The 27,878-nt window shown below is 42.3% G+C and overlaps 2 protein-coding genes across 6 annotated transcripts; one reads left to right on the forward strand and one right to left on the reverse strand.

Annotated features, from left to right (window-relative positions):
- Positions 1-1,079: 1,079 nt before the first annotated feature.
- On the reverse strand, positions 1,080-14,578 carry MCM8 (minichromosome maintenance 8 homologous recombination repair factor). Of its 2 annotated transcripts, XM_069009122.1 has the most exons (18): positions 14,195-14,578; positions 13,938-14,012; positions 13,556-13,638; positions 13,223-13,372; positions 12,785-12,888; positions 11,679-11,877; positions 10,647-10,732; positions 9,664-9,815; positions 8,640-8,838; positions 7,829-7,859; positions 7,439-7,579; positions 6,278-6,419; positions 5,498-5,693; positions 5,019-5,232; positions 4,152-4,361; positions 3,494-3,570; positions 2,810-2,999; positions 1,080-1,796 (listed from the first exon to the last, which is right to left on the reverse strand). In XM_069009122.1, the coding sequence occupies exons 1-18, from the start codon at positions 14,355-14,357 to the stop codon at positions 1,704-1,706; spliced, it is 2,505 nt and encodes an 834-aa protein (XP_068865223.1). In that variant the 5' UTR covers positions 14,358-14,578; the 3' UTR covers positions 1,080-1,703. The 2 variants fall into 2 exon arrangements, with proteins under 2 accessions (XP_068865223.1, XP_068865224.1); XM_069009123.1 differs by lacking the exon at positions 13,223-13,372.
- Positions 14,579-14,655: 77 nt separating this feature from the next.
- On the forward strand, positions 14,656-27,371 carry TRMT6 (tRNA methyltransferase 6 non-catalytic subunit). 4 transcript variants are annotated; one of them, XM_069009128.1, is made up of 11 exons: positions 14,656-14,768; positions 16,224-16,351; positions 16,756-16,865; positions 19,040-19,131; positions 19,220-19,303; positions 20,022-20,146; positions 21,400-21,764; positions 21,995-22,080; positions 25,269-25,371; positions 25,453-25,539; positions 26,391-27,371. In XM_069009128.1, the coding sequence occupies exons 1-11, from the start codon at positions 14,674-14,676 to the stop codon at positions 26,562-26,564; spliced, it is 1,449 nt and encodes a 482-aa protein (XP_068865229.1). In that variant the 5' UTR covers positions 14,656-14,673; the 3' UTR covers positions 26,565-27,371. The 4 variants fall into 4 exon arrangements, with proteins under 4 accessions (XP_068865229.1, XP_068865231.1, XP_068865230.1 ...); XM_069009130.1 differs by having other exon boundaries at positions 26,076-26,482; XM_069009129.1 differs by lacking the exon at positions 14,656-14,768 and adding an exon at positions 15,359-15,477.
- The last annotated feature ends 507 nt before the right edge of the window (positions 27,372-27,878 follow it).

Here is a 27,878-nt window from a genome sequence, read left to right on the forward strand (position 1 = left end):
TTTACGCCAGCCCCGCCCCTCCGCCGGGCCGCGCGCTTGACGGCAGGCGGCCACCCGCGGCGGCGGCGGAATGGAGAGCTCGGCCCGGGGGAAAGCGCTTCCCCGCCGGATTCCCGCCTACCTCCCGGCACAGGCTCTCCCCCGGCGGCTCCCTGGCGCGGACAGCCCTGTCCATGGCGGGCCGGCGGGCGGCTGCCCAGGCTCATCCCGCTCCTCCTCGCGGCGGGTGCGGGGCCGCAGCGTTCCCGAACAAGCCCTTGAGGGAGGAAGGGAAAGGTTTGCTTTATCTTAAGAGACTTCTCAGAGAGCGCAAGTGGTCTCTTGTGCTCAGTACTTGCTTCTGGCCCTCGCTTGCCCGCGTTTATTTTATCTCAAGGAGAAGCAGGAAGGAGTTTACTTTTCCAGGTGCAGTCGTTTATTTGCTCCTGAGGCGCGTTCCTATCCCCCAGCAGTGTACTAAGCTAAAATCGGTATCTAACACCTGCTTCCAATTCGTTGATAGAGCAGACCTTGCCCCTTAAGAGCTCAGATGTAGAACTATAATTTCATACTTAAAGCATTTCATCTTCAGACCAGTTTTCAGTTTCAAGTGCCTTGGGGTAGGTTCCCAGCTGGGCAGCACTGAAAAGTGGGACGTGTTGTTTGACATCCAAAGCTTGTGTTTTGGTACCCAAGGGCTGTGGAAGCATGGTGCACGTCAGACCCTGATGTCCCTTAAACCAGAAGATGAGGCACTGAGCTTCAGTGCTTCTGCTTTTTTAGATCTATCATATCTTACCTGAGAAATAAAAGAGGGAGAACAGAAGAATCAGCACTGTGTTCTTGATTTTTAAAAATATATTATTCTTTATGGGGGGTGGGGTGTGTTTGGGGTTTTTAAACTCTTACACTGAAAGCTGCTCATGTGCCATTTCATTGCACCAGGCCATGATTCTGATTTCATCAAAGTCAGGAAGCATTCAGCACTTGTGCTGAGCACACATTGTTCTGTGTCAGGAGCAGAGTTACACAGAAACAAACAGAACCTCTTGGTATGACAGATCTTGTAATGGCTATTAAACAGCCTTGAACAAATAATATTTCTCATATATAAAGTTTAATGAAAGTCAAAATCCAATCCCTGCTTTACAAATTAAATACTGTAATAAGGATTTTTTTTTTTAAATCACACTTGGATTTCAAACAAAACCTCGGCTTCAAAGACCAAGTTTCAAAGCAGAAAATCAAGTCAGTTTCAGTAGAGTGTCATCTGGTAACAGCTATAAAACAGCATTGTCTCAACATGAAACTTCACAACTTTCTGGAAACATTTCTAGACTTCAACTGAACTACAGTGCTAACAGTACAGCTCATATCATCCTCTCATGAAAGATTCCTGGGTTGAAATTTGTGGGTCCAGCATGGCACTGTAATAATGTCAGTATAAAGACACACCTTCCACTCCTCGAGGATGATGAGGTGCATTATAGCCCTGCACAGTCCCATTTGGAATAGCAGACGTGTAGGATGAGCCAGGCAGCAATACCATGTGTCAGTTTGTCCTGTGGCAGCTTTCCAATTTATTTTCTTCAGGGCCATCTCCACCCCAGCAAACACCAGTGCTGTGCCAGGTGCAGCTCAGCTCGGGATGTGCCTCCCCACTGCAGGTCCCTGAGTCCAGTGGAACGGTTGGGTCTGAAGGAAGTTCATCACAGTGACTCTTCTCACATGGTCTGAAGCTGATAAACTCTTGAACCTTTTTTCAAAAGGTAACCCTGATCATTTAGGGATCCAATAAAGCTCTCGAAATCAGACACCTGGGAAAATAAAGACAAAAATATCGAATTGGAGAGTGACATCCTACCTGATGTAAAGCAACATAAACCATTTGAAAGAACTTAGTGAAATAAAGTGGGCTAAGAATAGGTCAGATTCCTTAGCAAACTGTTCACCTGCTAGGAGGTGTCATAGCATCATTCCCCCCACTTTTGTGCTTTACTTACTCTTTTTATTGTAGTGTTACCCAGAGGTAGCATTCTTTGCTTCATGACATGCAGAAAGGCTGCAGTTACATCTGTATAAATTCTAGTTCTGAAACAGAAGTATCTCCCACAGAAAAGCATGATTTCTACAACTCTCCCTGATTTCCAGGTATAAAACTTTGAATGGGCAAAAAATATTCTGTATATGAAGGTAAAATTAGAGTTACTTGAATTAAATTTAATAAGTAGTCAATGGAGGAAAAAGTAGAATTAGCTACCAATAATTCTGTTTGGCTGAAGCCCCCAAAAGTACAGAATGCAAATCAATTACAGGGCAGAATACGTTTGTGGCCATGTGTCCTACATGATGTCCCTATCAAGATACAACCTTAGGATGTCTGCAGCAGGAATGAAAACCTGAAAGGCATATTTAATCCAGAGAAGGTCATGCAGAAACATCAGAAATAGAGCAGGGACACCACAAGTCTAAATTTGGGAACAAAAAGAGGTGTTTCCTCTGGGGAGCCAGAGGGAGTGAAGCACTGAAACCAACATTGCCTTTCACAGATCAAACCAGAATCTTGCTCAGAACCAGCCTCATCAGTCAGATCAGCCCTCACCAGTGCAGGGAGTTGCTGTTGCAAACAGCTGTGAGGCCAGTGAAGCTTACAGAGACACTCCAGGAGCTCTGCTCGGCCTAACAGCAGTAAATTGGTTATTTCTGTTGTTATTTCTGTCACTGCAAAGAGGCTCAGCAGAGGTGCCTTTGCTACTCTCCCTTGGGCAATAAATAACTGTGAGTGGTCTGGCAGTCTGTTGTTGCTGGAGTGGCCGCTGGGCGGGCTCACCCGAATCTGCAGCTCCTTGGCGATGTGGCGCAGCTGCTGCAGGTCAAAGAGGTTGTTGTAGGTCCTCTCTGCAATGCTGTTCAGGGCAGACACGAATCTCTTGGCCTGTGACCGATTGCTCATCCCAGACCCGTGCTGGGAACGCTCGAAGTCCAGCTTGCCAAACTCATCCGAGTAGGTCCCCAGCATGCTACAAACAGGTTACAAAAAGAGAGAGAACTCTCAGGAGGAGAGAAAAGCAAACATAGGTGGATTTGATTCCCAAAACGTAACTGCTGGAGAGGGCTTTCAGAAGCCGTGTAGAAAACAATCCACCATCAAGTCACTCTCTAGGGAACTTAAGACTAAGCATTCATCCAAATCACTTTTAAGCTTTAACTGTTCACCTGCACCAGAGGGTAATCCCAGGGAGAAGAAACCCTTCAGCAGCGTCTCATGTCTGCGTTACTGTGCACAGACACACAGAACCACTGTGATCACACAACTCACAAGCCTCAGCAGCTGTATGTGACTTAGGACTGCTGTCAGCTTTTAAAAAGCAGCTAACAAACCCAAATATTAGTATCATGGGCCTAAGCTTGATAGAGTGATTTCTTCACTGTGTTTGAAAATGTAAAGGAAAAAAGTTTCAAATGAATGGTACTGTGATGCTTTATTTATTTTTAAAGCAGTGTTTTCTATTACCTGTATTTCATTATCTCTATTACATCCTCAGCATCTTCCTTGGTAGACTTCTCTCTTAATTCCAGCCTTGATCGTGCCTTAAAACAGAAAAAAAAACAAACCCACAAAGGTTTATCATAGCTGATGTGAAGAAGGGCTACAATCACTCTACAAGGGCTACAAGCACAAATTTTAGAAGCAGAGATAAAAGCCAACAGGATTAGAGGAAGATTTTTCTATTTTTTGTTCATGTGCCAATGTCACCTCCTGCATACTTGCACTTTTAGGCTGCAGCTTGGAGTTTATTTGCTTTGCAGCAGTGTAGCCTTGTGAAGCAGCAGATCACAAAGAGTGTTGTTAAGGCAGCGTCAGGGAAAAGGAAAACAGAAGCATTCTAAGTTCATGGTGGGCAGCAGGTTATTCCTGCCTGCACCTACTTTTTCTCCTTTTGGGGAATGTGATAGATTCTCTTTCCATCTTCCCAAGGGTGTTTTACTTTATAAGAAGTTTTAAGGAGCAGTAGGTCTTAAGCACTTCTAAGCCTCTTGCATTCTCACTTCTTTTTTTAACAAAACAAAAAAGCACAGTGGTGAATAAGCTATAAAAATGATAGGATTTAGGTAGTACCTTAGGAATAATCTCTGCTTTCAATCCCTTAAGCATTCTAGCTTGCATTTACCTCTGTCAGTCGAATCAGGGACTCCAGCTGCCTCGTGGTGATGGGGGTGCTGTCTGCTCCTTGGTTCTGTTTCCGGAGCTCGAGGTAGAATTCCTGGAGGACTTGTGCAGCCTCTGGAGATAAGTTTGGGTGGACGTACTGCCGAGCATATCCGACATACTTCCTCAGCAGCTGATGGGGAATGGCATCAAAGTTTTCTCCTGCTGAGATCTAACACAAAGAGTTAGATTTCTGTCTGTCAGAAGCCTATAAAATAAAAATTTTAATATCAAATCATCATCTTTATGCTTTATCTGGTGAAGTCGCCACTATAAGGGCTTTAGTGCTTCGTATATGAACAGTGTACTTCAAGTCCCCACACTATGCTCAGACATCTAAACACACACACACACTTGGCCATTTCAGAAAAAGCAGGCAGGGCTTCTCATCTGCAATGGTAAGAAGTGCCAAATAGGATTTAACTTTATAGTGAATTCTTTCTCAAAAAGAGAAAATTCAAATTCCCAATTGCTGCAGCTCCACAGAAGACTAAACCATCACTACTGATATCCCACTTCCAAAAGTGCAGGGGTTTAGCTCCAGCAGGAGTATTTCTCCCAAGATGTGGCATTCAACACTGTAAGTTCTCAAAGCCATCACTGAAGTCTAGTAAGAAATACACTTCCTCTCCCATACTTTCCAAACCCATGGAGTTGCAGATGCCCAAGGATTTGCTTCCACACTGCTTTATTTGGATTCAGTACTCCATTGCAGATCACGTCGTATCAAATTATTGCACCCAGCCCAGTTGCGTAGCTCTCTCCTGAAACCCAACACAGCAAATTTCCTGTAGAGCATCCCATGCAGCAGCCCCAGGACAAGTCCCACCTTCAGCCTCTCGAGCAGGGGTCGGTCTGACGTAGCCTGGAGGACAGAGTGCTCCTGGGAGCTGGCCCGGGTCACCAGGGCACTGCTGCAGGCTGCGCGCCGGCCGGCCCGCATGGCCATCACGTGCTCGGACAGCAGGTGGTCGTGGTCCTCGTTCGGGGTGTCCAGCAGGATGAACACCAGATCAAATCTTGACAGCAGAGCACTCCCCATTCTGGAAAGACAAGGACCCACGGTACTTGGAGAAGAGGAGAAATTATAGCAACTCTGTTCCACTACAAACACATGTAAAAGATCCTGTCCTGCTCATTTAGGATAAAGTAGAACAGCAATTTCTCTCTCAAAAGCCACTAATAATTATTAAAGTTTGTGTTCATGCTCCAAAAAAACAGGAAAGCAACTGTACACAAGCTACAAAGCTGCCAGAAGCATCTACTCCTGAATGTGAGCTATAAATCAGCATTTCAGAAAGTGCTCACTTTAAGTTCTCAGACACTGTTTTGGCTTTGTTATAATGTCCTCCAACAGGGTTTGCTGCAGCAACAATGGATGTCCGAGCTGGCAGACTGCAGACAATGCCAGCCTTGGCCAGGCTGATGCTCTGCTGTTCCATGGCTTCCAACAAAGCCTGGTGCTGGTTTCCCATCTTATCAAATTCATCTATTCCACAAATTCCTGGAAGCAATTAAAACAGGACAAAGACTTATCAGACAACACATTAACTGAAGGGCAAGTGTGTGCTACAATCCAGTGTTACATCCAAAGTCCAACTTAGAACCCTAGGGACTGCAGAAGACACCAGCCAAAGTCTCCATTTCAGCCAGGTTTGTTTCCATTTCATGGCAATGCAGCCAAACCAGCCTGATTTGGGCATGCAGCATCCTTGATAATACATTAAGATGACAAAACAAGCTTTCTAAAAATAGACAACACATCTCAAAAGCAAGTCCTTTTTCAAAACCAGTAAGAGTCCAGCAGTTGACATCAAGTCAGATTCCTAAACAAAAAAAATCCTAGTTCTTTGACCCAGTAAGTCTGGTATGTGAATTGCAGAACTGAAGTTTTCCTGCAATTGCCCCCAGAGATGTCACTGGAGAAGCTCAGAACTTCCCACAGTGTGGAAACCCAGTGTCATACTTCAAACAGACATTTTTAGTCCACAGTTAAGCGAGTGCTTTGGCTTATCTTAGACTCAGCAGCACACACACTCCTGCCCCTCACATGTGGCTACGCAGAACCTGTGGCATTACATGGATTACCTTGATCTCCAAGCACTAAGGCACCAGCTTCCAAGGCAAAATCTCCAGAAGTGCCATCTCTGGACAGTGTAACAGTCAGGCCAGAGCTGGTGGATGTGTTACCACAAACATACACACCTCGAGGAGCGATGTTACACACTGCCTAGAAGAGAAACAAATACTTTTTCCCTCCCCAAAGTGAAGAATTTCATAAGCCTTATTCTGGAGAAATAATTCAAAGTAAACCCAAATTTGTTTCTTTCTACTGAACATGGCCGAACAGTAAAGTCATAACTCCTTGCAACCCCAAGAGACTTCTGCAAAGCAGTAGGAGTAACTTTTCTTGAATGGCATTCTTTTTTTTTAGTAACAATGTGAACAAACAAATAAGTTACTCTGTGCTGGAGAGTCCCCATTCAACAAAAGAATAATTTTAAAATTTCGTTTGTTAGGATGCAACTTGCATGCAAATCCATCACTTTGGCTAAGTTATTGCAAATCATATCCTAAGATAACAGGTCCACGTTAGGAAGACTCCGACTTTCTAACGAAGGTCTAGGTGAATTCTGTCCCTTCTTCACAGTAATCATGGAAAAAGACATGGAATTAAAAAATCACTCAGTTTAAGGGAAAAAAAATATTACTAATTGTCATAGTCATGCAGAAATGCCTACTGAGATCAAAACCCAAACACAGCAGCAGGTCACTTTCCCAAAAAGCCAATGTGTGCTAGCAACATAGAAATGGGGTAAGGAATGGAAGTAAACCTCACAGGAGAAGAGTTACATGGTATTTAAAGTTGCACTTGTTCAAAGAATATTATTTTATTTCACAATGGACCAGCTAAATGAAGACAGGAAGGAGTGAACCTCCTCACTGGGGAAAAGGGCTGGTGAAAAGAACTGTGTAAGGGCAGACAGCAAGCCTGTAAGCCTGTACTTGAAAGCCCATGGGCCTGACCAAGGACACCGAATTTGGTGTTTTAACAGGCTCCCTGGAAAGAGAGGACAGCAGGAGAGCCCTTTGGATACTGTCCTATACTTGAGGCATCCTACATGAAAAGATAGCTCCAGCCAGGCTCAGTCAACCCTTTGGTCTTAGCACAGTTATCCTACCATGATTACAAGTCAAGATAACAAGGAAATAGAGGAAAACAGAAAATAGTAATGAAGGAAACCGTACTTGCAACATTTGACTTTTTCCTAATCCTGGATCTCCAACAACCAGAACATGTGGATCTCCTCGCACTGGGATTCTGTTCTTGTCATCCACAAACTTCTGACATCCTCCAAACAAGGCCAGGGCCAAACCTGCCTTCACAATCTGTTGTGGTACAGGCCAACACTGGTAAGTATTTGATCGGGGTGACCAACACTGACAGATCCTTCTGGATCACTGAACTTCAGGGTCTAAGGCTGCCACTTCCCTGACACCAAAAGAGCCACAGTCACCTGTATAAACAGACCCTGCCCCTTCCCCCCATCCCAGCTAAGCTTTGTGAATCCTTTAGGAGTTGAATGTGGCAGAAACATTTCAAACTGGAATCGCAAGCAGAGGTGTTAAGTGACTTACCTCGTGGCCATAGATTGCAGGACAAAGAGAGCTGAAAAGCAAAGCACAAGGTCATATAAATGGAAGATAAATCGTGTATTACTACAAATAATCCCTTGTTCTGTCTCTCATTACAGAACACCTTAATAAACATATACAACCTTTGGATAGCTGTTGCTGACTTTCCAACAGACATCAGCAGCATCAAATTTCTTGAAATTTTTGGATAAGCAGAAATGATTGAAATAAGAACAGCTTTTCACTTGAGCCCTCACAAAGACAAAGGAGAAGCAGCTTCCCAGTGGTACCTGCACCTATTCTTCTCTTAATCAAGTAACTACCTGTAACTCCATTTTTAAAGTGCCAGTTTTGTGTTCTTTGACTCCACTGGGAGGGCCTGAGGGACACCCCAGGCAGAAGAGTACTTTTTAGTCTGAACCGAGGGTCTTTCACACCCTTTGCTCAGTTCTTGCACCTCTTTCCTCCACTGTAGAAAAGCAGAGGACAAAATGGTACTTGCAAATTGAATTTACACGGTGAGGAACAAAATTAACTAATTGCTTTTCTACCCAAAGCTTTCTAAGGTTGAACTAGAACACAGGTAACTTCTTGTATCCCTAAGCCCCTCCCAAAGTCCCAATATTCCCACTGCAATACTTTCATTCCCTCCCAAGTCCCCTTCCCACTGCAGTTTGTTAGATCTCTAGGACAGTTTCTATTGCACAAGGCTCAGATATTTCACAGCTCTAGGATGAGCTGTCACACTTGTCTGAAGGTGGTCACACTGATTCATGTCTAATCCTAGACCTGGTCTAGGTCTGACACAACTTACTTCACAATGAGCCTGAACAGATTTTCCTCAGCTTGAATTTCTTGGATAGCATAGAGGTCTTTAAGGGAAAACTCCATGAAGGATCTCTGAAAAGTCTCATCATCAAAATTCTTTAGTTTTTGTCCTTTACTGTTGCTGACAGAATTTGCCTCAATGTACAATAAGAACATACACTTGTCATTCTTATTTTTAGAAGCTCCTGTTAGAAAAATTGAGAAAGGATGATGGAGCATTTCTTCTATCAATAAGGACTCATATTATCTACAAATGGCATAGAGTAATTCAAAAATATCATGTACAGCCATGTTCATATTTAAGTACTGAATATCTGCATTTTGTAAAATTGATGCAAAGTAAGTTTCTAGTTACACTTGTTCTTTGAAGTTCCCTCCACTTACATACACAATAAAATATTTTGCTGAATTGGAGGGCATATGTCTAGAGACAATTTTGTCCCAGAATAAATTATTTTTTCCAGGAATTTTTGTAGCCATATAAAAGTTGAATATAAAATGTTTCCTCTGAATATTTAGAGGGAAAAAAAGATACATGGTGCAGAAGCATTAAACACGTAGCTTCATAATTAATCAGCAATTATGAATTAATAATTAATAATTTTTAATAGAGATTGATTACTGAGCAGAAAATGAAGTCTCAGAGTAAAACAGTCTTGCAGTTATCTGCAATGAATTCTTTCAGAACAGTGCACAACATATTTCTTCACTTTGAAAATAAAAGGAATAAAAGGGAGAAAAAAGGGTTGAAAAATTTCTCTAGGGAAGCTAAACTAACAGTTTGACAGTTGTCCTAACGTCTGATGGGGATATTAAAGGGAAAACATGAATCAATTAACGTCCTAAACCAACTCTTCCTTGTAAAAGTCTGGTAGCTTTTGAAGAAATTTACACTTTATGCACTTTCAAGTCTGAGAGCTCCAGTTAAGGGGAGTGACTGTTGTTCTTGTGTAAGCACTACCAAAACACCCCCGTGTAGGAAAAAGGAGTTCTCAGGTGCTGTACTTCACCTTCCTCAGTGCTTGACACCTTCACTATGCCTGTGATTGTGACCATGTCTCCTGGGACACAGCTGTCCACGAGGTCCTGGACCAGCTCACACTCGATGGTGCGCGGGATCCGTCCTGCTTCCCGCTGGTCGTCTGACATGAGCTCCTGCACCCTGCAACACACAAGGGCAGCTCTCACACAGTGCAGCACCTTCCAGTCCAACTGCAGCACACAACATCTGCAGCTCTGGGCATCTTCTTCAGGTCACACTTCACTAAAGGGGTATAAATTTTGCATAAAACCCAGAACTCCGGGTTGAAATTCAGATATTCTACCACTGATGAGCATGTTCATGTAGAAATAAGTATGGTACAGGAAGTAAAAGGGACCAATATAAAGCAATGAAGAGCTCAGACATTACCACTCTCATGAATTCTTAATTGGTATTGTAACCCTAGAACAGCCCAAGAAATTTCTCAGACCATAACAAGAAGAGTAGTTCACCCTCCGGTTGTAAAAGTTCCAGCTCTGGCTCTGCACTTGGAGCTCGGAGATTTCCTTGAAGCCAAGCCAAGCTTTACCAAAGGAGCTGTGATAAACGGCGCCCTCTGGAGCTGCCAACAGCAGCAGGAGTTTTTAAACTCAAAACTTCCAGTTCATTCAGGTCAAGTGGCACAGCTGACCAGTTTAACCTAACAGGACTTTTCTAGCTGACTTACATCTCGTTAAAGGGAATCATGAAACCATAGACACAATTAGAAGTGATCAAGAAAAGCTGCAAAGAGCTGAGGAGCTCGGTAAGGGCAGAAGGAATTTCCAGGGAACTATTACAGGGCAGGTTACAAAGTACACCAGTGCTTGGATAAACCAACTGCTTTGTGATACAAATGTTGGAGAGTGCTTGCTGCAAAAGAATAAGATATTTAAAATCACACAGTGTAACATGGGTTGAGCCATCCTGTCACTTTTTGAGTGTCCTGTCACATCCCATTTTTGTGCTTACTTGACAGACTGCCAGTCCACTGTGGTGGTTAAAGGAGAGCTCCTGTCGGCTGTGAAGGAGCGGCCTCGGCACTCGGGAACAAGGCACTGCAACAACAGGAATTCTGATTCATTCCCAGCCTTTTTAAAAACCCTAAGGTGAAATTGCCTTATTTGATTTAAAAAAACTAAAAAAAAGGAAAGTGAGGCAATATAATTCAGTATCGTTCCAGGAAAAAAGCCATTAAATTAGGGCTACAAATTAGGATGTACATAATTAATGAAAAGCCATCAAGTGCACACACCTGACTCATAGCTGTTAGAGCAAATACAGCTGAGTTGAGTGAGCCCCTTGGTGAACTGGTTTGAGCTTTGGAAGGGAGGGGGGGAAGAAGAGGTAGTGGGTGGTTTTTTTGGTTGTGTTTTGCTCTGGGTTTTGTTTGGTTGGTTTTTGGTTTTGGTGGGGTTTTTCTGGTTTTTGTGGGGTTTTTTTGGGTTGGTTGTTCATTTGTTTTTGTTGGGAGGTATTTTTTAGTTGGTTGGTTTTTGATTTGTTGGTTTTTTTAATACCCATGGACGTTCCAGAGAAGATAATTTTTTCCACTCGAGCACAACAGGAAACATAAAATAACCAGGCACTGTCCTATATCTAATGACTTTTTAAGTCCTGATAATAAAAAGTAAAATTAAAATAGAAAGTTCTAAACAAAAAACCAAACAATGTAGGCATAGAAAACCACCACAGCAAGGTGGAAGAGTCTTTTTAAACCTAACTAGTGAAATGGAAATTAAAAGAAATAATATTTTTTCCAGATTTCAGGGAGATTCTACACATTGCTTGTCACATATCCTGTACCAGCAGCATACATTTTTTACAAGCAACAAGGGTCTGCAGTAAGAAAAGTTGCATGGTATGTTTAATTCTTTTTCAATGTGTCAGTTGTTTAACCTAGCTTTTAAAGACAATATTTTAAATTCTTTTTTCTTAATACCAGCGATGCTGCTTTTTGTCAAAACACAACAAAAAGCATGAAGTTCAATGGTTTTAGCTTACCTTGGTGGGAAGGGTGTACTTCCCATCAGGGAGAGGAACCCCCTGCACATCCCCACAGGTGGCACAGACGAAGGCCAGGTTGGTGCACAGGGGTTTGATGTTGCTGACCCTCACCACGGTGCCACGCAGGGCGATGTATTTGCCGTAGCAGTTGGCCCTCACATTTTTCAGCTGGGTTAGAGGCTCATAGTTGTACACCCTGCATCAAAGTCCAGCATTAGCACACAGAAATGGAGGGCAAAAATAACCCCCAAACCCATCCAAACATAAACAGACAAAAAAAATCCTCTTCCCAATTAAAAATGGCAACCCAGGAAAAATGCTCAGAAGTATTTCTTCGGCAGACCCAGGGCACAGCCTTTGATTCTTGTTCTAGAAAGCAGCAGAACATTCAATATTCTCCACATGAATCCACCTCAACAGCCTCAAACAGTCCAGTTTGTTTATCCAGTGACACCTCTGGCCTAGCAATACAACAGACATTACCTTATGATCATCCATAACTGTATCTTTCCATTGTTTTGGATAAAGACTGGAGCTCAGACTTGCAACACAGAAGGACCAAAGTTTTATGATGGCTATGCCACCACCAGTAGGGAATTAAAAACAATCATAAAAAATAAAATAATTTTTTGAAAGTGATTTAAACTCCACTTGAACTCCAATAGGGCTTATACACCCAGTTCCCTCAGACCCTTGAAGCCTGAGATGCCATTACTGCTGACAAAGAAAAGAAGTTCTAAGGACTTGTTTCATTAAAAGATTCTCCAGCCAGCAGAAATTTAAATAGTTCTGCTTTCAATCAATACACGTTTTATAGAATAGTTGTTCTACTTATAAGCCACTTCTCTACTTACAAGTTTTTCTAGTTCAAGCTGTTTATTCAGCTTATAAGGAGGTTTCATTTCACTTTTTTCTTCACAAGGACATAAAGTCATGGGGAAGAAAAAAGCAAAATGCAGAGTGGTGTTCTGGAAAAAGCTTCACAGAGCCCAGTTTTTCCATAAACGTGTAAGCCCTCAGCACCATGCACAGACACAGGCAAGGATTAGACAGGAAGCAAACAGCTCTTCCTTGGGCAAGAGCAACTACCTAGCACCCATTACCTGGCATGGATGAGAGGCACATTTATGATAGGTTCCCCATCCAGGGGCAATCCCTCCTGCACCTGCAGCTCTGCAGCGTGTCTTTCCAGGTCCTTGGTGAGCACCTGGGTGGAACAGGAAGGGGGACACAGATGCCCACAGGAATTAGAACTTCCAGTAGGGAGAGAAATAGGTGTTAGAACTACATTTAGTTATAGTCAGGTGCTCCAATGATGAATAAGCAAAATGCACCAAGATCAAAGCAACTTCAAAATGTGATTTTGTGGGTCATACAGGAAGGGAAGAGATGAAAGGATTTGAGTTTTAAATAAACAGTAATTCCCCCTAAGACAGGAAAACACAAGAGATTTGGGGTTTATAACATAATTGCCTCTAAGTGTCACTGATTCTTTTTTGTTGTGAGGGTTATGCTTCCATGTAGCAGAACCTCATGTTTACCTGATGAATTGCCAGGCCCATACACTGCAGTATTTTCTGAGGCATATCCCTTAGTTCAGTAGATATATTTGGTATTGATTTAGTCAGTTCTCTGTCTTGGATTAGTTCCTTATAATCCACGAGAATGCTTCCTTTTCTTTCTATTTCATCCTGTGAAACATTGTAAATGATAAAATACACTTCAAATTAGAAGTGAAACACCCAAATTAAAACCTAAATGTTTCAGGTCTATAAAGGAGGTTACTTTTGATGAAGAAAACCACCCAAAATCTGTAGTGTTCCTGCATCCACAACAGGTTGTTGGGGTGGGATATGTTTGGGTTTGTTTTTTACCTTATCATAAAGCTCAATGCGCTGCATAAAAAACTTTTCAAACGCTTGAGTCTTCTGGACAAAAGGAGACTTGTCATTGTAAACTAATTAGAAACACACCACGTTAGTGACAGAAATAATTCTTTCCACTTCACAAAATACATAAACAAGTAATTTTTCTTCCATTATTTTTCTGCATTGCAAAACTAAGGCAGATTATAATCTCCACAGCATCCCAGTAATGATCACAGAGATTACAGTATATCACAAGAGTGAAGTCTTTATTTTTTTTATATATGACATTTCGTTGTTCTTTATTGAACTTATAACTCTACTAACACTACGTATAACCAATTTTAGAAAAAAAAAAAACTTGCTACATATAATTTTGGTCTAAAGATACCTTCAGAGAAATAAAGTTTCCAGCCCTTATAGGGAATAAATTGGTCCATCGTTGATTGGACTAGTCGAGATTTTCCTGGGGGAAGAAAAAAAAAAAATTAATGAGGATTGAAAGAATATGGATAGTAAAATAGTGCAAGTTTTATTCTCAGTGCTTCTTTTGACCACGGGAGATAAACTGTAATTGTCTAGCACAGTGCGTTAAATGAAAAGTAATATGGCTTCAGAAAGCAGGTAGAAGCACAGGGGCTGGCTCACCAGGTTCGGGCATCCTTTTGGGCTCTCCCTTCTGTCCTCTGCCTCGCCATCCTCCGCCTCGCCATCCTCCTCCTCGCCATCCTCCGCCTCGCCATCCTCCTCCTCGCCACCCCGGGAAGCCTCTGCCCCGGGCGCATCCCCGGCCTCTGAGGTCCCCGCTCATCTGCCGCTACCGCTGCCAGTCTGGGGACGCGACAGCAAACCGAGGCGAGGAAGCAAATTTTCCCAGAAGATATTTAATTTAAATTAGTGCTGTTTTCCAGAGGGGGCCTCGCGGGAGGCCGGCCCTTTCTCTCCCTGCCCCAGGCTCGGGGGAAGGCACAGAGCAGCCCCGGGGCCGGGCCGGCGATCGCTGCCCTCAGCGGCGCCTCCCGCGCCCCCGGCCCGCGCTGCCGCACTGCGCAGGCGCTGCCGGCGGGGCCCCGCCCGTGCGGGTTCGGCGCCTGCGCAGGGGCCCGGCGCGAGCGGCGGCGGCGGCCATGGAGGGCGGCCCGAGCGCGCGCATCCGTGAGGGCGACTGCGCCGTGCTCAAGCGGGACGAGGTCTTCAAGGCGGTGTCGGTGCTGCGCCGCAGGTGAGGGCCGCGCTGGCGGCTGCCGGTGCCGCTCGGCGCCTCGGCCGAGGTTTGCCCCTTCCGCCCCCGCCACCCTCGGTGCGGCTGTCGCGGGCCCCGCCGGAGGGAAGGGGGTCCCGGTGCCGGTCCCTGTCCCGCCGGGGTGGCCCGCGGCTGTCCCGCCGTGCCAGGCAGGAACAGCGGCCTCGCGAGGCTCGTGTGACAGTCGACGGGAAATGTTTCAATGTTGCCTCGGTTTCTATGGCAAAACTCCCCTCAAACCCGGAAGATCTCCTGGCTGCGTGTCTCGTAAGAATGTGAAGGAGATTTGAGAGTTTTGCGCTGTCGGTGTCAATCTGCTGCCGAGTGAAGAGGAGCCTGAACGGCGTGGTCGTCGTCCTGCTCAGCTCGCCGCGGCACGCGATTTCTGTGCAGTGTTAACAGGGATTGCTAATTGCCCTCAGCGTGCTCGGCGGTGTCAGTGTGCAGGAAGATGCTGGCACTCGGCTCTGGGTAGCTGCTGCTTTGGAGGGGCTGCCATGAAAGGGCTCCTCTTTCTTTCTCCCAGGCCAGCTGGCATAGCAGGAAAGCGCCTGCAGCCCAGCAGGAAATGTTAAAATCACAGCCTGGGCTCTTCCCCTGGCAGCAGACAATTTTGTAGACCAGTGTGTAGAAGTCGGTGTTGGGTAGTGTGGGCAGACATCTGATTCAGTAGGATGGAGATTGAAAGGTACTATGCTTGAATGGGCCTGGTTTGAAAATGGTGTAGCTCTGAATTAGTGATGAGTATAATTTGGATAGTTAGGGCTCATATTGGCAAGTTTTGATTTGAATGTGAGTGTGGCATAGATCCTGCTACCTGTTTCATTTACCAGGATTGTTATTTCCATGGATAGCAAGGCAGACTTTGTTGGTCAGCCTCAAAGTTAAAGGCTTTGTGGATCCTGTTTTTTGTGAAGAAAGAAAAGATGCAAACCTGCCTTGGTGCAATCAAAATGAAAGGGATAGTAATTTTTTTTTTTTTAATTAAACACTTGTAGGATTACAGGACACACTCTGCTGTCTGTTTTCTTCATAGTCTTTTGGAAAACGTTATTTCAGAGGAGCTTTGCAAAGCAGAGCTCCATGCTCATCTTTTTGCACTACTCTGCATGACCCAGATTAGATTTAATACACTTACTTGCTCTGTCAAAAATTATACTCACAAGTGCCATAGCCTTGTTTTATTTGTCAGCTGAAAATGCATTTGAACTGAAAAAAAAAGTTCTTCCTATATAGTATATTTAAGTTCTTTGTTCTTTTCCTGACCAGTTTAATGTGGGTTTTGTGGTTAATTTCACTATGCCTGTCCTGCTTTTCTTCAGGGATATAGATGAAAATGTCATATGTAAAGCTATAGTCTAAGCTCAATTATGATGGGCTTCAGGTGTACTAAAAATAGTGCTTTAAGTATCATTCACTTTTCTGTTATTTCAGAAAAATAACTTTTGAGAAGCAGTGGTTCTACCTGGACAATGCCATTGGACATATTTATGGAACTACATTTGAAGTAACCAGTGGTGGAAACCTCCAGCCGAAGCAAGAGGTGGAAGAGACTACCACAGGTATCCCAGAGGATCGATAGTTGGAAAAACTATTTCAAATTAATTTGTTTCTTTGATGATACCAAAGAAATTGGGAAAGCTTTCTATTAATCATTTGATAATTTCACGTTACTTATATTCCCTCTGTCATGAAAGTGCATGGTTTTGTCTCGATCGGTGGTTTCACCAGTCCTGTAACAAAAAAGCTTTTTGATGTGGGAGAAAATTTGAGCCTTAGTCTGGGTGATTTTGTTCACATTAAGGTTTACTTCACATACTACATTTCATTGCTTAGGCTGTACTTTGCAAGGCCATGAAAAATGTGTGTTTAACCACGAGAAATCTGCTTTCTGTGACACTAAAATCATGTGTTTCTCCCACTTATTTAGAGGTAGATTTTACAAATCTATATCCTTTTCCTTTAGAAACAAAGGAAGCAGGGACAGATAATCGTAACATAGTTGACGATGGGAAGTCTCAAAAACTGACTCATGATGACATAAAGGCTTTGAAGGACAAGGGTATTAAAGGACAGGTAAAAATAAGGTTTTGGTGTCATTTCTGTGCTACCTTGATGGTTATATTTTAGTTTCTGAAAAAAGGATATTCTTTCTATCTGTGCATAGATTTCAGTGCTTTTTCTTTGTTCTTCTGGTTAAGTCATGTTTTTTGGTTTTACAGAAATGCTCAGGCTGTTTTCAGAGAAAGCTTTATGTAAACTTTATGGCAACTTTGTCAGTGGAGAGTAAAATATAAATTTTCATGGCGTCAGAAGTCATAACAGATAAAAAAGTACAGCTCCCATAATCACCATTTAGTTTTGCTTGTGTATAAGGTTCAAAATACTATTTCTGTATTACAGAGGCATTAAAATCATGCAATAATTAGACTGTCAAAGGTGCAGAAAAGGATTATGGATAAAAAAGGAGGTCTTAACAAATAGCATTGTGTAACAAATGCACCACCAGTGTGCATGTAGGCAGTACCTGCCAGACAGGGTAACGCTGGTGCTTTTTCTGTACTGGAAGGCTGAGAGTATTCCCAAGAGATCACTTCTGGTCTGTTAGAAAAGGCATTGGTATTTAACCCTGCACCTTGTCAAAAGTAAGGGATCTTAAATGCTACTGCAGCATTGCAGCAGTTCTGTTCTGCACACGCTGTCAGGCTAAGTTCTCGCTCGTCTTTGGTTTACCCTTTGTAATAAAACCAGGAAATTGCTCCTGCTTACATCAAGTTCATCTCCTGTTTGCATCTTGCTCTTTGGAGCTGCTCTTTGAAGCAGTTTTTTCTGCTTTTGCCTGCTGGGTCCAAGGAGTTTGGAATGGTCTTTCTGTTTCCATGGTTGTGCTGTTGGTTGTGTTATCTCTTGGAGAAGAATGTATTAATCGGGCTGATAACTTTGATGGGTTTTGTTTTCACTATCCATGGCAGAAGATCACTCTGACTTTCCTGTAAGTCCTCAGCATGCCTGTGCCATGCATTTCCTGTGCTTTTATTAACTCTGCTTTCTGAACTGTAACTGAATATTATTTTAAGCTACATTAGCAGCAATAGATATTATTCCTCCCGAAATGTCTGTTAAAATCTGAATTCCTGTTTGTGAATGGCATGTCTTGGTGATGCAGGATACTTCCCAGTTTCCTCACTGTAAATTTCACTGGAACAAAGAAAACCCTACAAAACAACATAAACAACCCAGACACTGCATTTGATTTATTTCCTAGAATAAAGCAAAAAAAGAAAGAGATGCTGTTTCACACCACTAATAACACATGTTAAGTATTTGAAGGAATAATGCCCTGAAAAGCAGCAATAGGAAATGAGGAGTATTTGCACCACTCTATTTTTTGAGCAGGTTTTTAAAGCCCAGTGGGAGCTGCAGTGTCCAAATTGAAAATATTCCTTTTGTCACTCCTCCCCTCCATGTTTAATAGAACCCAAAATTCTAGCTGTTAAACTACTTGGAACACAGAACCCAAAATAGCAGCATTTGTTCTTGTGGTGCTGGCATGGAAACAAACCCCGAGCAAGGAAAGTTCTGTTGGGTTGGTTTGGTTTTGTTGGAGGTCCTAATGATCCCTCCAGCTGGAATCTGAAAGCATGAGAAAGAGTTGGGTTGGCAAAGGGTGGAGATTAGAACAAGGAGACCAAGAAACCAAAACTGGAATTCTGGGAAACCCTGGGAGCTAGAGGAGGAAAAAGTCAGGTGGAATATTGTAGGAAATAATAAATGCTAAGGAGTTGGAGAGTGTGCAAGGAGTTGATACAGGAGTAAAGCACAATTTGTGAGACTGAAAAAATTATTGGAGTGAGGGAGATGTCTGGTGATTAACCAGACCAGTGGGGAGGAACTACATGAAACAGGGAAAAAAGATGCTCTCAGAGATGCTGAATTCAGAGAGGTTTCCCCCTCCCAAAGAGGGAGTTGGAGAAAACTAAATATTACTGAACATTCCAGGATAAGCATTTTCAGTTTCATCATTTTTATGCAAAACTGTATGATTAAATTCCTACACATAGTCAGTGTAGTGCCTCACTTGTCCTGTTGGGTAACAGAAATTGACTTTGCCATTAGTGTCAGGAGAAGTTAATGGTGCACATGCCTCTACTGGAAGAAAATATTTTCAGTGTTTGTTTAAAAAAATACTATATATGAAATGCATGAGAAATAAATGCTAGCTGTAACAAAAACGAATTGTCTTTTCCAAGGAAATAGTTCAACAGTTAATAGAGAACAGCACAACGTTCAGAGACAAAACAGAATTTGCTCAAGATAAATACATAAAGAAGAAGAAAAAAAAGTAAGTGAATTTTAAAATGTGAAAAATACTTGGTAATTCCCAAAATTGTTGAGATTAAAATAAGACCATTACTGTGGTTTTTTTACAGATATGAGGCAGTTATTACAATTGTGAAACCATCCACTCGCATCCTTTCAACCATGTATTATGCAAGGGAACCTGGAAAAATTAAGTGAGTTTTCATTTTGTTTCTTTTTTCAACTGATAACAGGAAGATAGTTTAATACTTTTTAAACACCTGCACTATACCAAAGTATACAATATTTACCTTTCTTCTCTTTTTCCCGTAGGAGTGGTAGATCTAAGATGCTGAGATTTAAAATCTTCAAATATATGTTATTTAAGGCTTCTCAACCCTTTTTCCTTCTCCTTCCCCCATCTCTGTCACCTGGCTTTATTTTACTATTAAGATCAGTTGTAATTTGTGTAGCTATCACTGAGTCTCTTCAGTGCATGAGTGGGGTTTTGGTCCTGGGTTGCTGGCGGTGCAGGCCCCAGCAAAACAGGTGAAAATCACAAGGGATTCATTATTGGATCAGGAAATGCATCCATACCATTTCTTCTTTACCAAGCTGACATGTCAGAGAGAAAAACAAACAAAAGTTTAGAATAATACTTTCTCTGACTGGCACAGCACAAGATGTCCACTTTGCTATGTGCATATCTGCATATCCTACTTTTGCTTTTCCTGGCTAATTTCTTGTTGGTGCCAGTTCTAGTTCTTCATTACCAGATGTTTCATTATTAAAGTTTCTGTGTGGGCAAACTTCAGGTAAAGATTCCTGATGCTCTTCCCAAAAACCTCTGATAATCCAACTTTTTTTGGCAGGCTCCCAAGCTAGTAGGCAGTATCTCTAAGCAAACTTTGATAATTCCCTCTCATCTTCCAGCCACTTGAGGTACGACACCCTAGCTCAGATGCTGACTTTGGGAAACATCCACGCTGGCAACAAGATGATTGTCATGGAAACGTGTTCGGGCCTGGTGCTTGGGGCTGTGATGGAGAGAATGGGGGGTGAGTCACACCTTAGTCATGCACACACCAAGGGAAATACACACCTGTGTGACACTGCTAAAAGGCAGGGCTTCAAAATGCTTCCTCAGCTTTTGAAATCTTGTTTTACCGCCTCCAGGATTCAAAGGAAGACTTGTTTTTCCACTTGGGAAAGTTGCATTTTGCATCTGTTGGATTTATTTTTCAGAATTTAAAAAAAAACGTAAAAAAATAATTGAGAATTAAATTTGATATAGTTGTTTATATCATTAATTTTGATTAAATTGATAGCCTTGTATGTAGATCTGTTTTAGTTCCTCTCTTAGCATAATGACATTGAGTTCAGAAAAAGATCTAAGGAGCTTGTATGTAGATTTTTCCCAGACACCTGGAAGTCCAGGTAAGTGAACGGCAAAAAACAGGAATAGTGCCAGTGGAATTCAGACAGCACTGGAATGTTGCCATTTGTGTTGTTCCCTGTGCCAGATTTAATGTGTGCTCTGCAAAATGTGTATTTTGAAAGTATATGACATTTCCTTGAGCATATTCTAGGAGAAGTTTGACTCCTGATTTGTTTTTCAAACTCAGTTAAGCAGTTTCATTATTCTAAGACACCAGGCAGAGGTGACAGTTACATTCCAGAAGCCTGGAAAGGTAGGAAGTGTGATGTGATGTGCACACAGATGTGCTGTCTGTCATCTGGGAAGCACACAGGCAGTGCTACTACAGATTGGTTTTGTTTCAGCAACTTTTGGCCATAGGGCTACTTTTTGAAGTAAGTAAGATGTAATTTCAGTGTAACTATTGAAAAGTTATTTTTAGTGTGTTTAATGTCCCACAGCTCTTCCTTTAGAGCCTGGATGTTGAAGACATTCTTTGCCTAATAAAGCTCTTTAAATTAACCTTCAGGTTTTATCCAAGCAAGTCCATAAATAAGTAATGGAAACCGTAGAAATTTTGTCTTCTAATTATTAATTAAATTAGCTTTTCTAGCATTTTGTCACTGCTTATATGTTCTGAGCTAATCTTAAATATGTGCTTAGTACACAAATTTTCCATGAGTTACCTTGTCCTTTTGAGTTTCAGTAACTGTTGTCCTTTCAATAAAGGTTTTCCAACTTGAGGCATATTTCCACAGCTTGTTAAATTTGATGGTTGGATTAATAGCAGGCAATTTACTTCCCTGCTCTTAAATGGACCCTTCATTTAAGCAATTTAGAAAGGATTTTAATATTCTGCCTTTCCAGTGTGTTTTGATTCTTTCCCTCCCACAGGCTATGGCTCCATCATTCAGATGTACCCAGGAGGAGGACCTGTTAGAGCTGCCACCAGTTGTTTTGGGTTTCCCAAACCTTTCTTTGATAATCTCCATGAATTTCCTCTCAGCAAAGTGCAGAGTCTCCTGTCTGGGACATTCACTACAGAGACTCTGCCTGCAGACCCTGAGGAGAATGCACTGGGGGAAGAGGAAAGCAATGGATTGACTGAGGAGAAGCAGACTTCTCTCCAGGAAACAGAGGAGGAACCTACTCCTGAAGCAGCTATGGAGATCAATCCAACAGAAGAGCAAGACACCATGGATGTTAATGCTGAAGATGTAGAATTTAAAGAGAACAAAGAAAAAGAAAATAAAGAAAATGTAAGAATATTTATTGTGGCTGTTCAAGTTCCACAATGTCTGTGGACATAAAATTCTGCTGTCTGAGTCAGCCCTGCTGAAATGCAGCTTAGTCAGGTGTTAAAGTGGAACTCTGCAAGTTGTCTTTTGTCTTACACGAAGATGCAGAAAATGAAAATGCAGTCCAGGCAATAATGATTCGATAAATAATTACCAGTTAAAGTGCCAACTGTTTGTTTTGTTGTTCAAAGGTTCGGGAGAAGCAAATAAAACAGTGGGAGAGAAGGAAAAAGCTGCAGGAAGCTGCTGCTTTGCTGAGAGAGAAGAATGCTGATGGGTGAGTCTGGTTAGAGTTGTCACAGTTTGGGAATGGTATTCCCCAGTTTTGTGCTCCCACTGAAACACCCCAGACCATGGGGGCCATGGGTGCCCCAGAGAACTGGGGGCACAAAAGGCAAAGATCAGGGGTTGAGATAAGAACAATTCACTGGAAACAGCAGAGAGATAAGAAACAAAAAGGAACACCAATAGGGCACAAGACAGCAAGCAGAACAAGTGTGTCTTGGTCTTGGTTAGTCCTTACCTGGTTGAGATTTTTTTCTTTTATGTAAATGGCTTGAAATGATTTAAAAGTCAACTAAATATAAGCAAATATTAAAAATAAAAAAAAATCTATCCAAAGAAAAACAGAATCCAGGTAGAATCTAATACAAAATGACTGCCAAAAAAAAATCAAAGGATTCTAATTGGCAAAGTAGAACCTGCGGTTTTAAGTTCATTAAAGTGGAACTAAATTTGTTGTTCTGGGGTTTTGTATTGGCTGGTTTGTTTTTAGAAATTACTTTCTTTTTTACACAGGAAAAAAACACATAACTTTATTTTACCTGCTTTAGCCAGGATCAGTTATTCCTGAGGAACAATTTAGCACAAACATTTAATGTCATAAATTTAAAACAAATACAATCAATATATTCCTAGAAATTGAGCCCCACAATAGTGTAAGAGCATTTAGTGGGTGTGACTTTTTCACTGTGTTCTTAGCAAATGCTGAAGTGATTCAAGTTAACCAAGTAACATTAATTTAGTTAATTTAGTAACATTCATATTTGGTTTTTCCTCCCAAGAATATTGGTTCGCCGAGAATAAAGCTGTTGTGCTCAGATAAGTTTTACTGCACATTTACTGGCTATTTTAAAATGCTTGTATATCATTTTGGGGGTTTATTACTATGAAATGTTGTAACTAATGCTCATTCATATACCTCATCTAGCATATTTAAGTGTTAGAATTTATAAACATGCAGAACCAGGTCATTCTGTGTTCTGTGAAGCAGTAAAATGTTCAAGGAGGTTTGTAAAAGGCTCTGCACGTCTGTCTGGCAGTGCCTGTGGCTGTGACCATTGGGCTGCCTGAACAGTGGCAGTGTCTGGGTCTGGTTTCACTGCTGCTTCCTGCACCAGCACTGTCATTAATGTCTGTGCATGATCTGGCAAAGGGAAAATTAATGTTTCCTTTCGTGTAAAAGAGTACATTCAGCTGTTGATTGAGTTCAAGGAAGCCTGTTTTGTATTTGTCTCTTTGTTTATTTGTTTTCAATCACTTTTATCCTCCTTTTGTCCTCCGTAATGCATGAAAGCTGTAACAATGACATTCCTGAAGGGATGAATGATTCCTTGCTTTAGGAAGGCTCCAGCATGATGAGGATAAAGAGAATTTATGGTGCCTGAGAGCACTGTCCCAGATGGCTCAGCCCTGATCCCCTTTCTTCAGTCATCTGCCTTTTATAGCCACTGCTCCTTGAGATCAGGAACCACAGGGTAACATAAAAACCTTGGCAGGGAATAAAGAATTGCTTCAAATTATCGACTCTGTACCTGAGGAGACACAGGCAGGGAAAGTAAGGGTTTGGTTTTGTTTTACAGGAGAGAAACAGGGAAAGGACAGGGAAAAAGCTGGTTAACATTGGAGGTGGGGAGAAAGACTGGGACTTACTGGCAGAGTAAAGAAAAGCTGTTCATTAGGTGAAGGTGGATACCAACTTCAGGAGAATTCTTGAGGTCCTGATTTTAACAGTATGTATTACTGAGTGTAGACGATATCATTTCAGTAAAATTTCTATCTTTTGTGCTGTTGTGTGGTAAAACATTGTACTGGATCTGTTTGTTCAATTCCTTTTATGAGAGTTGAGGTCTTAGGGGAAAAAGGAAGATACTCATTGGGTATTTGGTATTCTTTTAAGAAGACTTTAAAGATAGGCTATGCCATTTTCCAGACACTGTGGAAGCAAAAATTGGTTCATAGACACTCCATGTGTTCAGAATTAGACCACCTCCCTCCCTCTGCCCTTCCTCTGCCTCTTCCTGCTCCCCCCTCAGCCACTGCATCACTTTTGTGCCTGGCCAGGCTCCCTGCTGGCAGCAATCTGTGCTGCCATATGAAAGAGCAGCGTTTGAGTTTTCCCAGTCTCTCAGCCCTCACTTCCCTTCCTGTAGCCTGGCAGAGCCCCTGGCAGTGCCAGTGCAGCATTCCAAGCTTTCCAAGGCCCTGGATGAGTCTTTCCTTTATGGCCTGCTTGGTTCATTGTGGAGCATCATTCTTTTGAGGTTTGCATTTGAAGCACATGGGCTGCAAGGCCATGGCTGGCAAACAGCCAAAGTGGGAACAACTGAAAAAGAATTATCTCACCTCCTTATCTCCGTTGTCTTTACAAAATTGAACATCAATTTTTACCTCCCTTTTGTCAGGAAGTTTAACTCTGCTCCAGTGCTGCACATTCCCCTGGAGAACAAATGTTAATTGGTGGGGCATCTCAGTAGTCTCTGTACACTGGAGAAGGAGTTTAATTAGCCCGTTCTTTCTGCACAAGCACAACTTATTAACTAATTACCAACCATTTCTTGCAATCTAGTTCAGCAGTGATTGTTTTGGATTAAAACTGGAGATAGCTGTAGAGAATCTCAACCATCTGTAGATCCAAGTCATCCTGTGATGTTAAAATGAGGATGGAGAATAGAATATGAAGCCTTTAGGTTGTCAAGGACGTAAGTTTCTTTTAAAAAGATTTTTAGTCATGCCTACTAAGGATTTGTTCTCTCTTGAAATATTCTTTTTCTATAAAACTATTTAATGAAGACTACTCAGTCTAAAGAGTCACGGCTCAGGTTACATTCTAAGCAACATTTGGCAGTCACAAAACTTAAATTGCATTTGGAAAATGGTCTTGGGGCAGAGCAAGCAACATAAAATTTCCTAGTTTGTAAGAGTTATTGTGGAGCCCAACACAGCTGAAGTGAGTGCTCCTGCAATGCATTTAATGTTCTGCACTTTGGGGAGCAATGCTTCAGCCTCTTAATTATGCCCGTAGGAAGTCATGATTTGTTTTTATATTTGGGGAGTTGGCAGAGCAATGAAGACACGCTGATGAGACACTTCTGTAATTGATTGCTGTGCTAAGGAGGAGGAAATGTCACTTGATGAGTAAGTTTCAGAAGCAGAAAACTAATGCACATGAAACTTCTTTTGCAGCTTAATTGTAGCCAGCAAGTTTCATCCCACACCCTTGTTACTTTCTTTGTTGGAATTTGTTGCTCCCTCGAGGCCTTTTGTTGTCTACTGCCAGTATAAAGAGGTAAATGAAGATGGTACTTCAGCTGTTCAGTTCAAGTGCGATGCCATTCTCCCTTGTAACCTCCTCTTTGGTTTTTCTAAGCCATTATTAGACTGTTACACCAAGCTGAGAGAAAGAGGTGGAGTCATCAACCTGAAGCTGTCTGAAACCTGGCTAAGGAACTACCAGGTAAGGACGGCAGTAAGGGCCTGCCAAAACCCTGGGAATGCTGGGGAGCAAAACATTCCCTGAAAATAGAGGGGGTTTGGACTGGCTGAAACAGTGTGTAAGCTCAGGCATTTGCTCTACCCCAGAGTAGTGGGCATTCTGAAGAGCTTTAATGCTTCATTGTAGCACAAATGGAAAGACTTTACTTTCTTACATTTCATTGAACATTTGCTAATATTTGTAGCAAAGTGACAGGCTGTTAGTAATTCCTAGATGTCCACACAGGGTGGGCCTGGCCAGGGGTCCTGTGTCCAGCTGCAGTGAGAACAGCACTGCAGTGTCCTGGACACAGGTAAAACCTCTGGGACTGCAAATGGCAGGGCAAGGAGGAAGCACAGCTGAAGGGAAAGCCCTTCCAAAAGGTGTAATGTGGCTGAAAGGGATGGCTCAGGGCTGTGTCTGACCCTAAGGGTGGCTGCAGAAAGGTGCTGGGGACAGAACTGGAAATCACAGAATTCCTCCAGGCTGGTTTGTGCAGCAGCTGTGGTTTCTTGCAGAGACCTCACTTCTGAGCACACAATGGCCCTTCGTGTGCTCAAACCTTGGCTTTATATGCTGGCAATGCCATGAAGAAGTAACCAGTGAGGCAGCAGCCTGTATTATTATGGGTTTCTACAGCTGGATTCTCCTCTGCAGATACTTCAAAGATAAATACACTTCCCAAATGCCTGTTTGTTGTTGTGGCTGGGGAAAAAATGTACAGCCCATCCTGTAAGCTGAACTTACACAACATGATGTGCACACACACCGTGGATTTCTACAGGTGCTGGTTTTGGGGTGTGTTGTGTTGTTGTTGTTTATTTTTTTTAAAGGTTTTACCAGATCGCAGCCACCCAAAGCTGACCATGAGTGGAGGTGGAGGGTACCTCCTGTCTGGCATCACTGTTGTCTTGGATAAGGGCAAATCTGATCCCAGTAACTCAGAAGCACTGAAGATGGAGGAGCCATCATCTAAAAGATGCAAACTTCAAGACCTTCCTTGTTAACATTTGAAGAACTGACTTGTGGTTTAGATCTCAGGAGTTTTAGTGAAATAACAAGTCCTTTCTGTGCTGTTGACAGCACAGGGCTGTGCCTGTCGTGCATCTGTCAGAGGAAGCAGCAGAACTGCAGGGGAGGGAGGACTGGCCTGCTCCTTAGCAGTTCACATCATCTGAATGTCAAGGAAAACCCTTGGGAGCAAACATCCCACTGAACTCATAGGAACTTCAAGAAGGACAGAAGATCAAGAGAAGACAAAGCCTCAGTGCAGGCATTCTGTTTGTTTGTTGCCAAATCTGAATATGAGGTAGTTTTTTAAAAGATTGAGTCAGGATCAACACATCCAGCTTAGCTTTCCATTATCCCAGAAAGGCATCAGAGGATTCTCCTCAGGATCTGCTCCCACTTGGGACACAGAACTCGGCTCTGTTCAGTAATTTAAGAAAATAGAATGAACAGCAAAAATTATACACTTTTTTTTTTTCCAAAGGAACAATAAAAAGAGAAAACTAGTAATAGACATGACCTCATGCTTACAGCATGACTCCGTGTTTTCCTGAAATATATACAGAAGAGAAAGTGCATGTTCTTAAATTAAAATACTAAATATTTAAACAGAATGTCACTATTAGTATTGTCTGTCATTTTCCTGAGAGCTGCTGTATGTTTTTAAGACATTACTATTTGGAAAACTGCTGTATGTATATATATTTATTCTACTGTTGGATCTTTCAGATGTCTGGCTTTTTTTATTAATTTTTTTTAACTTTGCATTTGCCATTTCAATTAAACTACAGGGTATTTTCCCTAAAGAGATTTGTCTTCTTTTTCTTACTTTTCCCTCTTTTTGGAAATAAAAAGGTCCAGCATAGGCTTTAGGAGGACAATACTCTGCTGGCTGCACCCCATTACACCCCCAGTGGGAGCTCGTAGGGCCAGGAGGGCTTAGCTTCCATTCTGGAACCCCCTCATCCATGTCTGGACTGACTAGATGGAACCTGGAGCTTTGGGATCAAGTGCTGAGACTTGACAAAGCTGTAGAATTCTGTATTTTGAGAAGAGTAATGCTCAAAACAGGGGCTGTATTTCACGTAAAGAAGCAGCTGAAGCTTTCTCTTGGGAGAACAGGTACACTGCATCTTCAGGTTTTATCTGCCTCTGCTTTCTGTAAACCTCCCAGTGTTGTTTTTCTACTTTTTGGGAAGTTTCTCTTCTCTTTCTCTTTTATTCTCCTCCTTATGTGAAAAACCCATAAAAGGAGAGGATGTACATTTCCCCATCTCTGCGTTCCAGACACCTGCTTACCCTAGGTACTGTGA

Source organism: Aphelocoma coerulescens, chromosome 3, assembly GCF_041296385.1.
Source record: "Aphelocoma coerulescens isolate FSJ_1873_10779 chromosome 3, UR_Acoe_1.0, whole genome shotgun sequence".
NCBI lineage: Eukaryota > Metazoa > Chordata > Aves > Passeriformes > Corvidae > Aphelocoma > Aphelocoma coerulescens.